The 18,047-nt window shown below is 36.5% G+C and overlaps 1 protein-coding gene across 7 annotated transcripts in view; it reads left to right on the forward strand.

Annotated features, from left to right (window-relative positions):
• Naprt (nicotinate phosphoribosyltransferase) overlaps positions 1-4,566 on the forward strand; it is an 84,470-nt gene extending 79,904 nt beyond the window's left edge. For all 7 annotated transcript variants that reach the window (XM_089100923.1, XM_089100929.1, XM_089100925.1 and 4 more), the window contains one exon: positions 1,215-4,566. In XM_089100923.1, coding sequence (XP_088957049.1) covers positions 1,215-1,292 — 78 coding nt within the window. In that variant the 3' untranslated portion in view covers positions 1,293-4,566. The remainder of the gene's footprint in view (positions 1-1,214) is intronic.
• The last annotated feature ends 13,481 nt before the right edge of the window (positions 4,567-18,047 follow it).

The raw sequence follows: 18,047 nt of genomic DNA on the forward strand, positions 1-18,047 counted from the left end.
GACGCATTAAATTTGGAAAATAGCTCAATTGACATACTCTGGAAAACCCAAACCCAATAAAATTTCAAAAAACCAGTAAACCCAGTAAAATTTCAAAATTCAGTAAACATTTTAAAGTTAAAGGTAGAGAAAAAATTTTAGCGTGTGGAATAAATCTTTCGTAATGAAAAGCTGATATAAGATGTGTAAGATTTTGTAAGCAGTGCTTATGTAAGTCTTCATAAGAAAGTTATTAGTGGTTCTTATTCTGGATTGACCTGTGAACAGTTTATGAGGTAGATCTTGTCAGCAGGTGACCTGCTCAGCAGAGATGGGGTAAAGAACATCTTCTGAAAAAAGAAATCGAACAGGTATGAACAGCGTTTCACTGTTCCAACGAATGAAGTTTTAAATTTGGCTGCCAAAATGTTTGTTCAATCTGCGATTCCAGTCGAGATAGAAAGGCAAAATTCCAACGATAAAGAGAAAAATGTCGACACAATGTCGATTGTCTTTCGACTTTGTAATCTTAAACCAAATACACCTGTCCTTTCGGAAACTGAGATCGAATATCGGACATGAAACTGGGCAATATATCTTGAAAAAATAATGGACAGAGACCTGCAATTTTACCATATATCATATAGCATATATCAAAGTCTCTAAATGTACTGCCTGTTTTAATTGGTTAATTACCCTTAGCTGCTGTAGACTTGTCTAATCTGGCACTTTAATATGTTATGGTTTCAACTAGGGGGGGGGGGTGTAGATGACCCCCAGATTTTTTTTCCCTTTTCGGGGCAATTAAGCTAGAAACACGGAAATTTATAATTTTAGAATCACGAGAAAGTTTGGGTTATAATCAAGGCCGTATCCAGGGTGGGGGGATCGGGCGTTTAACCCCCCCCCCCTGAAATGTTTTTCTGACTCGTAAAAACGTAGCAAAAAGTAATATACACAAATTTGTGTTGCGTTTTTTAATGTTTTTGTTCTCCCCCCCCCCCAGAAAAATTCCTTTTTAACTCCCCTTCCCCCGAATAAAAATCCTAAATACGGCCTTAGATATAATCAGGGGCGTAGCTTTAGCATTTCTTTTTGGGGGGGACAGGTGTCTCCATTCGGAGAGTCAAGGGGCATGGGTTATATATGACTTTTTTTCCAAATTATTGGGGGGCAACTGCCCTATCTCCCCCAGAAAAACGACGCCCCTGATTATAATGGTTCTGATTTTTCAGGTTGCTGTTAGTGATTCTTTGTACGGCTATCTCCATGAAATCTGGCTGAAAAGCGCCCCTATTGGTGAATTATCATAACTTTGTTATCCAAAAGCCAAGGTGTGAGGGAAACCCGCCGATTAGTGATTTTGTTTTAATTTAACGATAGTAATTCAGCTGTTCTCATTGTTAAGAAGTTGTTTTGGCTTATTTTTATACTAAATTTAATAGCGTTCTTTTGTTAAGTTGTTATTATGGCAAGTTGTTGATTTAACCAAAACAATGCTCTCTCATTCACGGCCGTCCAAGTGTAAAAACGCGTATGTACACTTTCCATTATTCCGAGAAAATTGTCTTCTCAAGTTTTGCGGCACTTTTCCCACCCATTGCGCCACACTAGACACGGAATAGAAGTGAAAAGCTATTAATTGTTTTTAGACAATATTCTTTCCAATTATGCAATTAAAATACATGTCAAAGTTCGCTGACTCTGCTAAATGTCGATTTTTCAACTTTGGCGAACGGGACAAAATGCTGCAGAAATTTTTTTTTGCCCGACAAATCTTTGCAGGGGATTTTATTAGAACATTCTTGCATATCCCATTTGATGTGCCTCTTTGAGCTGAATTCAGTGGTATATCTAACTCGCAAAGTGGCTCTTCATGTGTATACACATTTTTACCTTTGGACAGCCGTTCAGTTGCTTAAAAGGACGAAGGACATAATTATAAACCATACTTTTAACCCCCTCCCCCCTGGATCCATTTATCTTCCATTCATACCTAAAAAATGCCAATTTCATAATTATGAAGTTTTTAGTGGAGTATCACATTTTTGTCAGTGTCGCTACTTAAAATCCTAAAATAAATTTGCATAATTAATTAATTGAATTTGACAGCCTTTTTAATCCCTAAAAATCAAGAGTTTATAAATAAATAGTGCTGGTTGCGTGACTTTTCATGCACTTGTGCCCTTTTCCTTCAAAGGTCAGGATGTTGCAAGGCAATCATTGTGAAAAGCCTGTGTTTCCAGCTAAAATTTGCAATATTTACTCTATATAAAATAATATTAAAAAATGTTAAATAATATTTAATGGTGAAATGGTGAAGTACTGTTGTTTAAAGATTCTGATGGGAAGCCTGAACAGTCAGTTCTCAGGTTTGTTAAAAAATCCAAAATTTGAAAATGTTTTGGTTCCCAAAGACGACTACACCTTCAATTGTTTGTGCCTCATTTTATTGCTGATTTTTACTCATATTTTTTTATTAAATTTGGAGCCGTCACTCCATAAATTGTGAGGCAAATAAATATATATATTTAACGTAAATATTAAATGATCACTATAAAAACTGCATATAAAGTCCATTTTCATTCGAAGTTGTTGTTTTTTTTCGATTTATCAAAAAAAACACTTCACCAGGTCCCATCACCAATTCCAACAATCAGATTTCATTTCACTGTCCTTGGTACTTTTACTAAATTGCTGATCTGTTATTCACTAGCGTTACGTAAAGCCGTTTTAACGTGTCATGCACGGGATAAAGACGGGGGCAAGCATGGCACGGTGGTAGTGGGCTATACATGGCGGTGGAGAGAGGGCAATCCTCAGAGGTATCTGTTTGGACAAACAGTGTCAGGATATGAAAAATAAACCTGATATCGATTCTGAAACTTAGCGCTATTATGTCATTTAGAAATTATTTAAAAGTAACTTTGACTGAAGGCTAAAATTTGAATTTAGAATTCGGATTTTTGATAAGAGGAAATCCAACTTCACCAATCGATCTGTACTGCTAGTCTACCTAAGAATATGCCTATAAACAGTTTGGCTTAAATGCGACTTAACAATTGCAGTGTTGGATTTACAAGGCTACGTTTTCCTTATACGGTTTATTAAATTGTTTAAGGGGATTCGATGCCTTAATGGATCTCCCTATCTTGTCTCCCTATAAACTCCCTATGCCATAATGGATCTCCCTATCTTGTCTCCCTATAAACTCCCTATGCCATAATGGATCTCCCTATCTTGTCTCCCTATAAACTCCCTATGCCATAATTGATCTCCCTATCTTGTATCCCTATAAACTCTCTATGCCATAATGGATCTCCCTATCTTGTCTCCCTATAAACTCACTATGCCATAATTGATCTCCCTATCTTTTCTCCCTATAAACTCCCTATGCCATAATGGATCTCCCTATCTTGTCTCCCTATAAACTCCCTATGCCATAATGGATCTCCCTATCTTGTCTCCCTATAAACTCCCTATGCCATAATGGATCTCCCGAGCTAGTCTCCCTATAAACTCCCTATGACATAATGGATCTCCCTATAAACTTTTAGTTTGCGTGGCCAAGCTATTTAGAATTGATTGGGCAGTCTTGTCATAACTTGTAAAGCTTAAATAAGAGATCTGTATAAACGACAGAAAACTAAAAGCCAACCTAGTGTCCCGGAAACTTTAGAAAAAAATGTTTAGCTTCCCCAGTTTTGTGCCGGAGATAAAGATATTCAGGAAAGATTCTTTGAGTAATTTGGCAGCTTCAGGAGTTCTCTGTGGTAATACCAGCTTTGATTGAAAACCTTGCCGCCACAGGGGACGTAAAACGTCATTGTTTTTTCAATTAAATTTCATCATCAAGTTCCAGATTCTCAATAACTCTCGATGGTGGATAGTCCATTGGGGCCAATGGGCCCTTTGTTAGTCGGTTAGCAGGCACCGAGGCTTGCAAAACAATTTTAAGATATCGAAACCCCCTTCAGCCTTAAGATTCTTGATAGCATAAAATGTTTCTTCCTTCCCTATACAGTCTCAAGAATTGGTTAACTTACGTTGTTGACGTCAATCGTTGTTGACGTCATCATTTTGAAATAATTTCCGCAGTGGTGAGTAGGCACAAAATGAGCAATAATTACGTAGCAATAAAGCGCAGTGAAAAGTTTTTGACTGAAAAATAATGCTGTTCTAGTTAGAATGGCGGGATAGGCATCAAACCTGACAAAGATAAGCAATTCCACTATTAAAAATAAACAAGCGTTTTTTTGTAGTTTTTTTTTTTTTTTATTTCCGTCAGGGCCGTATCCAGAGGGGGTACCCGTTTTGACCCCCCCTCCCTCGAAATGTTTGTCTGACTCGTAAAAACGTAACAAAAATTGATATAAACAAATTTTGTGTGCGTTTTTTGAGGTTTTTTTGTGCAAACCCCCTCCCCCCGAAATTTTTTTTTGAGTAAAACCCCCTCCGAAAAAAAATCCTGGATACAGCCTTGATTTCCGTGTAAAGAATGATTTTCTGACAGCCTGGAAGTAAGTATATTTCGTCTTTTCAGTATTCGTTTGTTACTTGTAATGTTTGTTAATATAATTACTGCTCTTGAAATTTGTTAATTTAATCACGTAATAGGTGCAGTAAATAATTGTCCAAGGATGTAGATTTAGCCTCCTATTGTAAAATTAGATATACACGAGACATTCCTAATTTAATTGTAGGTCATTGGGAAGACATATTGTACTTTTTGAGCAAAAAGTTCAATTTCTGACTCTCCCCCCCCCCCTGGAGATTTTTGTCAAACACAAAAATAAGATATTGAAAGAAATAAAAAGATAGTTTTGCATTCGAAAAGTTGTTATTTTTACCTCAAAGGAACCTCACCCTTTTTCCGTAGCTCCATGAACTTCGTCCTCGATCTTTTGCTTCGATTTTATAATATATTTTTTTTTAATCTGTTTGAATTTAATCTTTATAATAGAATGATTTTAATTCCTCTGAAGTTCAAACATTCTTATCTTTGTTTCATTTCTGGTTATCTTCCTTTTCATATCTATTACTTTTTTGTAGTTTATTTTGTTGTTGACCCACCCCCCCAACCCCCTGCAAACGGGGAAGGCCGTACCCACAGAGGAGTTAGGTGGGTTTGACCCCTCCTCCCTCCGAAATCAACAAATAGTGTCTTTTGATTAATAAATAAGCAAGACAGTGACACAATGGACATTGACACATGATCATTGCGTCACATATTCATAACCCATCAACAAACAGTATCTTTTGATTTACCTTGCTTCTTAACTCTGAATAGGTTCAAATCCCATAGCAGCTTATAGTGAAAAAATGTTCTGGCTGACTGAGACAAAATTAGCCACTCCTTCAAACACACAATTTAGAGTCCTTATTCCCCTTCCTCCTTCCTTCTGCGGAACTACTTGAAGCTTTAAACTCTATCCGTGAACCGTTCCCGAGATATTGTAGTTGTGGTATTTTCATAACCTGGTTGCACGTCATGTCTTTTGAGTTCTACCCGTTCTCCTAAGTCATAATTCATTGCCCGATTCCCCCCCCCCCGCTACACTCGATACTCTCTGGAAGGTTTAACTTAATACCTCAATCCGTTTCCTAAATATTACAGATACGCAGTTTATATAACCTACCAGTATGCAGTGGCTTTCGATTTACCGTACTACTTAGCCGTACATATATTATAAATTCCATAGGAGATTATAGTACAAAAGCGTTTTTTTAGGGTCAGAGATGAGGAAATTGCCTAGTTCTGTTCCCTCGACCCGACACAGAATTTGAAGTACCCTGGCCCCTTTCTTCCTACAAATGTACCTGAAAGAGTCTTGGCCTCCCAAATAATCTCCAAGGGCTCCTAGTTGATCGGAAAACCAATCCCAAACATAGCTGCATTTCCTACAATAACCTATACGCGAGCAATGGTTAATTTACATAATTTAGTTCCAGGGGCTTGGGAGGTTGCTGTTGACTTCGGAGGCATGCTTAAAAGACCTTTTTGACATTTCTGAACAAAATGGCCGTCTCAACATCATGGTTGCAGCGACAGCTGCAACCTAGTAAAGAGCGAACCACGGTCCATTGTAATCAAAAGTTGAAAAACGTGTTTTCAAAAAAACTGTCTAGTGAGAAAAAATTGTCATATGACGCTAAGTCAGGAATGATAACTATTGTTTCGGTTAATATTAGAAGTAAAAGTTTATTACGAAAAGAAATTTATGGTTATTTCGAAAAAGAGCCTGAAAACCCCTGAAAATGGCATCAAATCGAAATAAAAAGTGCACCATTGGAATCAGCATGGTCGAAAACCGTTTGTAGGATAATTACAGTCCCCCACCTTGAACACCAAGGAAAATGATTTTTTTGCATGGGTAGCACTGATCTGTCTACCTTTTTTTTCCTGCAGGATTTATCAAGCAGGATTTTGCTCTCACCAGCTATAATACCAATAGCGGGTAATATGCAGTCTTAAATTGTAAGAAATATGCTTTAGTATCACTTGAAATGAAGATCAAATGAGACATAATATGAACTCTGGAAATCCGATTATTTATCTCTATACAAGAGTGAATTTCAAGCAATGATGCAAATTCTAAAGCTAGTCTATAGTCCTATTACTATCAATATGGCCTTACTTCGAACTTGTGTAAAAACTAATCATGACATGTCTATTTAAGAACCAAAACGAGAGCCAGTCACTGGACTGAGCCATTGTGCAGAAGTGACACTAAATTAAACGTAAAATAATAAAGAAAATCCTAAAATGGATTGTTGCTTTATCTCAAAAAGGATTGATAATATTTTGATTCTATAAAAAGTGTTCTTAATTGGTTTGCTTTTACTGTACCATAGTCCCTATATTATTTTGTGTTTTCAGTAAAGCGCTAGTTTTGTATAATCCTAAAAGCATAGGGAAACATAATTAGTTGGTTTATTTACACTAGTTATATTAATATATATTAAATAGAATGTGAAGTAATAATTTTTGTCCGTTTTAAGTTTCAACATCGCTCTTTACTTCCCTCGGAAAAACTTTGTTTTTTTAAATTAATTATGGTCAGATATCATCAGGATTACAGGTGGGGCGGGTCGCAGAAAAGAGCACGGGTGGAACAATGGTTGCCCTCCAGTCACTTTAGGTTTATAAAAACAGAATTAGAAGATTTAATTGATAATCAAATGTACCCCATTCCCAGTTTCTACGGTAACCCTCCCCCCATGGAAATTTGCTGGGGAAAAAATATTACATGAAGGGTATATGGTTCTTTAAGCTGGCAGCGATGTACCACTACCTTTGTAGGACTGATAGCACTCAGAAGAGCATATTTAATCAGAATATGTTCAGAAGAACATATTTAACCAGAATATATTCAGAAGAACATATTTAATCAGAATATGTTCAGAAGAACATATTTGATCCTACGTTGAGTGTGATGGTGCGAAAGTGACCAACAAAGTACAGAACTCCTGTCACTGATCCTATCACAGAAATATGACAGTCAGTAACTGTCACTGATCCATAGTTTATATAATAAAACTCCCACTTTGAGAACTTAATACCGAGACCACGAGAGAAAAAAAGAAAGCAAGAATATAAGACACAAAACGTTTCTAACAAAACAGAAAGAGAAGCTTCTTTACTAAAGCTCATGCTGGTGTATAGGCACAGAATCTGAAGGGAATTTCGCTACCCTTTTCTGGGCACTTCTTTTGAAAGATGGCACAATATTAACTGGATCATACATATCCAGAGACTGTAGGATGTGAGAAATGAAATAATAAATAAATTTATTTACAAATCATTCAAAATCATAACAGCATTGCAAAAATGAAAATAGACCTAAACCGTAAAAGGAAGAAGATGAAACCTTAATTCGAGCACAGTAGGATGGAAATATTTGAGACAAATAATTGAAAACACTTATTCAGAGAATAATCATGGCTATAATTTGCAATTTATGTCACTGTGATAGTGATACACATTTCCAAAATTTCTTGGTTTTGCAGTTAAAAAAAAAATATCATAAGCTGCTTGAACTTAAGTTTTCAAATATTTAGAAAGTTTCTACTGATGTTCCATTATTTTGATTTAATTGAAAGATTTTAAAAGAAATTTAGTCGTTTTAAGAAATAGCAGCCACATTTTTTAGTGACATGTAGTTAGAAGCACAAATTAAGCTTCTTCTTAAAGATTAATATAAATTTCAAAGGCATTTGAGAATTTGTGGATAGGCGTAGTAAGCAAAGTAAGTAATCGGATTAACGACGCTTCTTGACTACTAAGGTCCCTGCTACAGTCCTATAGTGTGTTGCTATAGTAACATTCAGTCTCTTGGTCCCGTATTACAAAACTTAGGTCAAACCCACTGTCCCACTGACTTTTTGATAGGCGTAATTATGCGGCAAAACTATTTTGAATTTTAGAGTATATTTGCGCTACCTATATATAAGCCTATAGGCAGCAAGGAGAATTAAAGCAAAAGATTTAAAAGTCTGTTTCAAGACGACCATTTTTTAAATTGTAAGTGCTATTTATTATGATTCATTTGTCATCAAAGCAGATTAGTATGTGTCATTCTAGGTTATTATTATTCACACTTTTAACTTATTTGAAGTAGCCTAGAATTTTTTACTCAGCATACCGCAAATTTAAACACTTAATCAGACTAAACTAGATAGCCTATCCTAATTCCACACAGAGCAGTCCAGCCTAACTGGTTTTAAAACAGCCTAGACCAACTTATAGAAAAATTAATATATTATTTGGGCTTTATAAATGTCCATAAGCAGGAGGACTGAATTGTCAGGGTAACAACAATTATGCTGAAAAGAAGCATAAAATATAAAATTCTAGTTTATCTATGTTTTGCTGTCTTGGAAAGGGGTTAAGTTTGGAAAATGAAACTTTCAGGGATGGGTCTACAGACTTAAGTAGCCTCTGTCCCAGGAAAATATTTTGAAATTCCTACATCCACTCCTTCTCCCTCTAGACGGCAGTGACCTTTGATGGCCCTTAAATATTTTTGTGTTATGAAAGTAATACCTTGCAAAACAGATTTCCTATTTAAGTGAAGTATAAGAAAGCTGTTTTCAGCTTCACAGCTTTGCTTAATCCCAAATTATGAGGTTTCAAAGATCTGCAAATACATTTCATAAATTTTGAAAAAAAAACATTGACATGGCTTAAAATTTCACTCAAATAACAGGAATTGCATTTCCAAAACTAGAACCAGAGAAAAAGAAACTGAAAATTAAGGTAAAATGTTGTTTTTTCAACATTTCAGTAGACATAGATCTGTCAAGTAGGCAAATTTCTAAGACTTAGAAATCAGAAGAGTTAACCATGGGCATAGAGTGGGGGCTGGGGGGGTAGCTGGCCCCCCCCCTAGACCTTCAAATTTACTTTAGATATGGCTGAAAAGCATTTGATAAAACTCCATCACACTATCAACTGCCCCCCCCCCTAGACAATATGCTGCCTACACCCATGGAGTTAACATAGAAGCTTGGCAATACCTTCCCAGAGTATGTGTTTGGCCCTGGATTCATTACTGAAAGTTTCATTTTCCTAACTTAACCCCTTTTTGAGATAGGAAAAAGTAGCTAAACTCAAATTTCACCACATAAAAGAACAAATCTAATGCTACCGTTTTTATTTCTGTTTTTGCAGGGTAAGATCCCCAGTATTTACCCACTGCCTAACCTTGGACAGATATCATGATTAAAAAATATGTTTTCTGGGTACCATCCCAATAGGCAGACCTCATGGGCTAATTACTATAGACTAGGCAATGATAAAACCTATTTTTGACATCTTAACTGTTATAGAGCAGGCAATCATAGCAAGCTTTTCATTGCATATGCAATATTAAACTGTGTTTTTTGGGGTTTAGGGAGGGGGGTTAGGTACCTAGGTTAGTTTACATATTTAATCTATGCTATGCTTTTCCCCCCTCCCGAGTGTGCAAATATATAGCCCAAATTTCTTTCTGAACTATTATATATTCATCCTATTTTATTTCATTATCATGAACCAAACTTGATATTTTAGAAAGGCCCACATAATGGGATAGTACCATTTCCTGTACATAGACAACAGGCTCCTGATCTTGAATATTATTTACAGGTTTAGATCCATCATTCCCAATATAGGGCACAGGCTTCACCAGTGGGGCATGGCAATATTTTGGTAGGTCATAGAATGTTTTTCATATAAATGATGTCATGTATTGTATAAAAAGTGTTGTATTCAGACAATATTTTTCATCTATAGAAAATATGCTTACAAGAGGATCTGAAAAACTATGCCTAGTTAATGGTCTTTTGAACTTGCTTTGGGTGAATACATGTAAAATTTTGAATAACAAAATTCAAAAATCACAAGGGGGCATCAGGATTTTAGAAATGCCTAGGTGGCATGTGTAATATTATGCATGATTGCTGTGCTTATGCTTCTAATGCTTGTATATGCTTGCAGTTGCTTATCATGCTTTTGTTGTTATTATGCTTTCAGTTGCTTATTATGTTTTTTGTTCTAGATGCCTGGGTTTAATAAACTAATAATCTGGTATAAGACTACATGGTATCAGAAGATAGAAACAAAGCCACCAAATATTAGGATTCATGATTCAGCTTCCCTCAGTGATGAATGGAAATGATTTGAACAACATTTAAAATGTTCTGGGACCCCTGTCTGCAGAGACACAGGAAAGTAAGTGTGCCTACCTTCTCATCTGGGCAGGAGAAAAAGGGCACCAGATATTCAACACTTTTTCACTCACTGCTGAAGAAACAAATAACATAGACACTTACCAACAGAAATTCCATGAATATGCTGTACCTGTCACCAACAGTGTGTTTTCCCATTACATATTCCAAAAACATAACCAATTTGAAGGAAAAAGATAGAGAAATACATCACAGAACTGAAAATCCTGGTAAAAGCTTGCAACTATACTAGCTAAGAACATTTGAAGAAAAAGTACCACATCAAGTAAAGAAAGAGATTGGTGCTATCCAGAAGCACAAACATACAGTCAGGAAATACAAAGATGCACCTGCATCATCTAGACAAACTTAGGAGTGCTATTTCTGTGGAGGTACATACTCACCTAGCCACATTTGTCCTGCAAAAGGCAAACCCTGCACAAAGTGCAAAAAGCTAAATCACTTTGCACATGTGCAAAAGCAACAAATCAGTTAATACTGTGACCTTATACAAGGAAAGCCCAACTGACAACAGTGATGAAGATAACAATGTCTTCTTATATGCAGTAGAAAACAAAACCAATAAAGACAGGGATGAGGATCTTATTACATTGGAAGTGAACCACTTCCTACCTGTGAAACTCAAATTTGACACAGGAGCACAAGCAAACAGTTTACCTACCAAGTATTTTGATGCCTTACCACATCTGCCATCATGGAAACAAATTACTCAGAAACTCACTAGCTACTGTGGATTCAAAATTCCTGTCAGAGGCATATGCCAGCTGAGCTGCAAGCACAAATCAAGTAAAGCTGAAACCTTACCATTCTTCATTGTTGAAACTGATTCAGTACCAATCCTTGGATTCTGGTCAAGCCTTGATCTGAACGTTGTGAAACTTGTCCTGAATGTCAGTTAAGTTGAGAAAAGCATTTGCAACAACATGCATGTATTTGACAGGACAAAAGGGGATGATATAGTAAGCAACTACCAAGACGTTTTCCAAGGAATAGGAAAGCTAGATGGAGAGTGCCATTTGCACCTGAAGGACAATGCAGTCTCTACAGCATACACAGCAAGAAGAATCCCATCATCACTTCAAGGAAAACTAGAAGCAGAACTTAATCACATGGAAGAACAGAGTATAATGGAAAAAATCTCTAAACCAACTGACTGGGTTAATTTGATGATTGCTGTAGAAAAAAAGATGGAAGTCTACAAATATGTATCAACCCTGTCAATTTAAATAAATCAATCCAATGACTATTTTACCCTATTCTCTCACTAGAAGATGTCATATCCAAACTCCATGGAGTAAAGTATTTGAGCAAGTTGGATGCAAGATGAGGGTATTTGTTGCTAGTCTTAGATGATGAATCTGCAGATCTAACCACATTCAACACCATCTTTGGCAGACACCATTTCAGACAGATGACATTTGGCATCATATCTGCCCAGGATGAGTTTGAAAGAAGTTTTGAAGAGGCTTTTGAGGGAATAGTCAGTTTTGCTGTCATCATTGATGATCTTCTTGTTCTTGGGTCAACCTTTGAGGAACATAATAAGCAATTGACAGCTATACTAGAGAAAGCCAGAGAATAGGGCATCAGATTCAACAAGGGAAATGTCACTTTAGTGTGACCTACTTTGGACATGTAATTAGTGAACAAGGAATGCTGCCAGATCTTGACAAACTTGAAGCCATCAAAAACATGCCTACGCCATCAAACCAAGAAGAACTTGCAACCCTTTTGGGAATGTTAAACTACCTTGCAAAATAAATTCCAAACCTATCAACACAGAACAAAATCCTACGCGACCTCGGCAAATCCCCAAAATTTACTTGGGCCAAGGAACACAACAGAGCCTTGAAAAATATCAAAGATTCAACAGTCTCAAACTTAGCATACTTTGACCACTCATGCAAGTCAATCAATCTCACTGTGGATGCTTTGTCACATGGTCTAGGAGCATATATCTCATCAGATGGTAATGTCATTTCATATGTGTCATGCTCTCTCAGCAAAGCTGAACAAAATACTCACAACTAGAGGAGCTATATGCAATAGTATTTGGTTGCAAGCACGTTCACCACTTCATATATGGCAGGCATGTAAAAGTAACAACAGACCACTGAGACCATCCTCTGAAATCCACTTTAAAAAGCCTCTGCCAGAGCCCAGCAAATGATGCTCCAGATTCAACCCTAAAATTTAGAGTTTGTCTACAGAACAGGACAGAAATTGCTATTGCAGACACGCTATCAAGGCTGCACCTCCCTGATATTGATGAGAAGCTCCATAGAGAAATTGAAGTGTATGTTCACCAGATTGCATATGTTCTTCATGTTAGTGATGCAAGACTCAAGGAAATATGACTCCGCACCAAGGAAGATGAACACCTGATTGGTCTCAAGGAAGCCATCCAAGGCAGGTGGCCCAGCAGTAGAAAGCAATGTGCTACAAATCTCGTGCATACTGGAACCTTCAGTGTGAATTATCACACACGAATGGCATCATGTTCAAGGGCAACAGAATTGTTATTCCCCTGAAGATGCAACCCAACATTCTCAAGCAGCTCCACGTTTCACACGTTGGTATGGAAAAACAAAACAACGCGCCAGGATGTTCATTTACTGGCCAAAGGTAAACAGTGACATAGAAGCATTAATCACAAACTGCTCAGCCTGCCAGAAACATAGCCACAATAATCAGAAAGAGCCTCTTATAAGCTCACAGATTCCATTAGCACTATGGCAGCAGGTAACCTCAGACATTTTTGATTGGAACAAGGGAAAAGACCTCATAACTACCACAACCATTTTTTTTTAAGTCAACAAGCTGAGGAACTTAACATCCAAGGAAGTCATCAGTAAGCTCAAAACACATTTTGCCTGACATTACATTCCTCATACCATCATGTCAGACATTGGAACACAATACATATCATCAGAGTTTAAACAATTTGTAGAGGACTGGGGTATAAAACACAAGATGTCCAACCCTATGGTAGAAAAGGTTGTTCACACATGCAAGAACATCTTCACCAAGGCAACTGAAGGTGGAGTTGACCCATATCTGGGTCTCCTAGAATACAGGAATACACCCATAGACAGGTGTGCAGCTACTGATGAGCTGCCAATTATGCTCCACCTTACCGTGCACAGAAAAACACCTGTGAAAACAGGTTGTTCCAATCAACAAATACCTGCTGAAGAGGAAAGAGGCACAATCAACACAGAAATTTACTATGACAAACATGCCAAGTCTCAGCGCACACTCCACTCAGGGGACACTGTGGCTTACCAGAAAAAAACAGATAGTCAGTGGAGCACTGCCACCATCATAACACCAGCAGCTTGCCCCAGATCGCAACCAAAGCTGGAACCATCCTACAGAGGAATTGGAAGCACATATCAAACGCCTTGCCCCCCCCCCCCCCTATACAAAGCAGACAGTACAGTGGGCAGGATACTGCCACTCTACCAGTGAGCAATCCAACATCTGATTTACCTCATACAAATGAGACACTGCCTACTGCATCATCCAACATCAACTCACCCAACAGAATAACCCTGCCCCATACCATCAATAGCCCAAACCGAATCAAAAATAGTGCACCAGCAAAGGCACCAGGGACCCAAACCAGATATGGAAGACAAATTAAGCCACCAATCAAACTAAACCTGTGACCTTACCCAACTCTCAAAAGAAGAGAAGTGGAAGTATGTATACAGTGTATATATTGCCTGGTGAGGAGTGAGCCAAATGCCTTCTCCAGATATGTGCTAGCCGTACCACAAGCATAGCCCTTTAGTGTTCTTGTCTATGCTGTAGAGTTCCAGGAGAATCAAGCCTAGTGCCTTCTCTTGTGGATGCTAGTATCAGTACCAACAGTTCATCCTCCACTGACTGTAAGGAACATTAATCTTCTATTATAGAAGATGGAGGATGTAATGTTATGCATGATTGCTGTGCTTATGCTTTTAGTGCTTGTATATGCTGGTGCTGGCAGTTGCTTATCATACTTTTGTTGCTATTATGCTTTTTGTTCTATATGCCTGGGTTTAATAAACTAATAATCTGGTAGAACACTACAGGGTGTGGCCCAAAATCAATAGGCCCTGGTTTAGATAGTTAGAATTGGCTTATATATATATATATATATATATATATATATATATATATATATATATATATATATATATATATATATATATATATATATATATATATATATGTATGTATATATATATATTCAGACTAGACTAGTTGGGATTTGATGACTACAATCTTGGAAAACTTTTGGTGTTTTAACCAGGGGCATCCTGAGACTCATTTCATTGGAGGGGCGATCTTCGTAAATTTTACCGAATTGCTAATTTTACTGAATGCCAAAAATGTTGGAGGGGCGGCGCGCCCTCCCCCCCCTCGGGACGTCCCTGATTTTAATATTTGGATTTAGACTAAAGTTCTTCCTACTGCCTATTCAAATGTAATTATTCTGCATAAAAAAATATTGTCTTAGATTAAATCTGTCCAAGGTTGACTCTGTGTAGGATTTAGGTATGTTGTTCATATGGGTATGATTTGGGTATGTTGTTCTTGCGCCAAAGATTGGTCAGCATTTTCCAAGATTAGGCTTGAGCTCTAAATGTGTGGTGAAGATTATACTCCATTGTGGTCTATCAGTGGATTTGAAATACATTGTATATGGTTGTAATATTTAAGCTGATAGTCCTATTTTAAAAATTTAGACAATTTCAAAGGTGAAACAATCAAATTTCTAGATAGTAATTAGATTTTACTGTGATAGTAATTTGATTGAGATTTTACTGTGATTCAACTGCTGAAGAAATTATCAGCTGTCATAGTACTGGGCATTGCACCCTTCTATGTCCAGGCTATTCTGTCCTTATTTCTGTGACCTAAAAGATTGAATATATAACAAGTCTGTATCTATTTAATTTTGACAAAATATATCAACTTGATTTTGTGTTTTCATTCTCTTTTGATTTGGCTCTAATTTTTTAAAATACAATTCCTATTGTTTAATCTGTATCTGACATCATATTAAGCTTTTTATTTAAATTTAAAACAATGATTTGCAAATCTTTAAAACCATACAAACTAGAGCTAAAAAAAAACAGGCTTTACACGTTTCTTGTGCCTCATTCAAGCAGCATATTTATTTTTTCTAGGAAGAAAATGGTTCAAATATTCAAGTTGATCACATACCTATTAATCAAATTAAAAAGCTGTCCAACTGCTGGGTATCTTACCCTATATAGCCTAGGGCTATATAGGGGTGATGGTGGTGATGAATTGTCAAACATAAAACAAAACAATCAGTGGAATAGTTTCATCAAAATCCTGGGGGGGGGCGGGGAAGTTGGAGCCAATTTTCCCAAATCAAGCGAAAATGACAGTAAAAACTAAAGTATAAGCCATTTGGTACCATAAAGGTACTATTTAGTACTATAAAATTGCTATAAAGGTTATTTGTAGTACCTTTATAGGGAGGGGCAGTTCATATTATCAGTATATGTAATAAAACACACATCATACCCCAAATTAGATAAAGGTTGTAGATAGTGAATGACAATACTCCATCAAATATATGTTAAAGATATAATTGGAGGAAACTCTACTTTGTCTTACTCCTCAACCAACACAAATTGGATTAGAAAAAGAATCAGAAGCAGCAATTTTTATTCTAAATCCCTGAGGCCAGGATCTGAGAGCTCTAACCACAGAAATGAGAATCCCACTACTAATTAGAGCTGAAAGAGCAGAAGCGTGTGAAATAGAGTTTCAAAGGCTTCTTTTATATCAGTTAAAAGTGTATGAAGTATGAAGCTAGAAGACCAGAAGCCAGAAGTCTTCTTGGGTAGCCAAAAGACTCCATTAATAATTGCACCAAAATATAAATGAGCATGGTCACAACCCACTCCACTTTTGAAGCCTACTTTATTAAAGCCAACAACCAAATGTTCAAAAAGACACTTTATACACAATTCAAAAAGCTTACCAATTATAGAACCCTTTGTTATCAGTTTATAAGAATTGCAAGATCAGAAATCTATTTTACCTGATTTTGGGATTGGAGTTACCACCCCAACCTTAAAAGATGAAGGAAAATCACTAGACTTGAGGAAAAGACTACACCCAATAAAGAATCAAAGGAAATTGGAGAATTGTACTAATTGAAAGAACTGTTCAAAATTTTATCAACATGTAGAAGTTCTTTAGGATCATCACAAGAATTCGAAAGGTCACCAAAATTGGTTTCCCACTCAAAAAGTGAAGGTCTATTTTTGGAAACTTCATTAATTATTTTTGTTAAATTTAGAGCTTTCCAGAGTTTCTTTTTATTTACGTCAACCTCAGACAAGGCTTCCATTAGCAAAATGCAAAAAGCTGCAAATTAGCAAAAGCTGCTACTGGAAAATCGATTTCTTTTCCTTCATGTCCAGAAAAACCAGGTGACCATCTCGCGGCTTTTTTGCAATTTTTCCAAAAATAAAAATCCAATTTAGATTCATGATTAGCATGTACAAGAACGGTTTTGACAACCAAAAAGGTTTTCCTATATTTGATTTACACCGTTTTATTCGAAAAGTTTCTTTAGTGCCATATTTTAAGCAATTGAATAAGTAATTGAAAATGTATACAATTAAGCTGGGGATCTGTATTATCATTATAACAATTTAAGTTTCAAACCAAGTATTTAACTTTATCCTGATAAGCCGGTATCAAAGTTTTATCCAAAATAACTATCAATATATTTTGGATGAATAGGAAAAGAACTAGAAGTAGAAACATAAAAGGAAGAAGCAGAAACCCCAACCCCCTCCTCCCCTAAGGTTTGGATATTGTTGGTTTTAGCATTCATAGTCTAGCATGGTATTTAGATGACTAATTGTCTTCATAGGGACAAAAAAGGTAATGGTGAAATCCAGACTGTAGACATTTCAATCCAAAATCTGTGATGTTTTATGTATTTGAATTTCTAAAGAAATCAGATGTAGCTGATTAAAATCATATTCAAAAGAAGTAGGCCTAATGAAAGAGCAATGAATAATTTTTAAAGTTCTTTTTTTATCTTTGGTGAGACTCTGACATCCATCAAGACAGCAAAAAGCTATTTTTAGTAAACAAAAGTATTTCATGTTAACATTCTTGTAATTATAATTAGATTTTGGAGAACAGATTTTTTTCTTAGGGAAATTTGAGGAAATCTCATAAATTTTGGAGACTGTGGAAACACTTTGTAGGCACTGATTATAGTTGACTAACCAAAACCTTTCATTTGGATTTAATTTTAGGGCAGACCCGTGCACTCTGGGTAGAGATTC

Source organism: Artemia sp. Qi Xiang Cuo, chromosome 15 (genome assembly GCF_049724085.1).
Source record: "Artemia sp. Qi Xiang Cuo chromosome 15, ASM4972408v1, whole genome shotgun sequence".
In the NCBI taxonomy this organism is placed as follows: Eukaryota; Metazoa; Arthropoda; class Branchiopoda; order Anostraca; family Artemiidae; genus Artemia; species Artemia sp. Qi Xiang Cuo.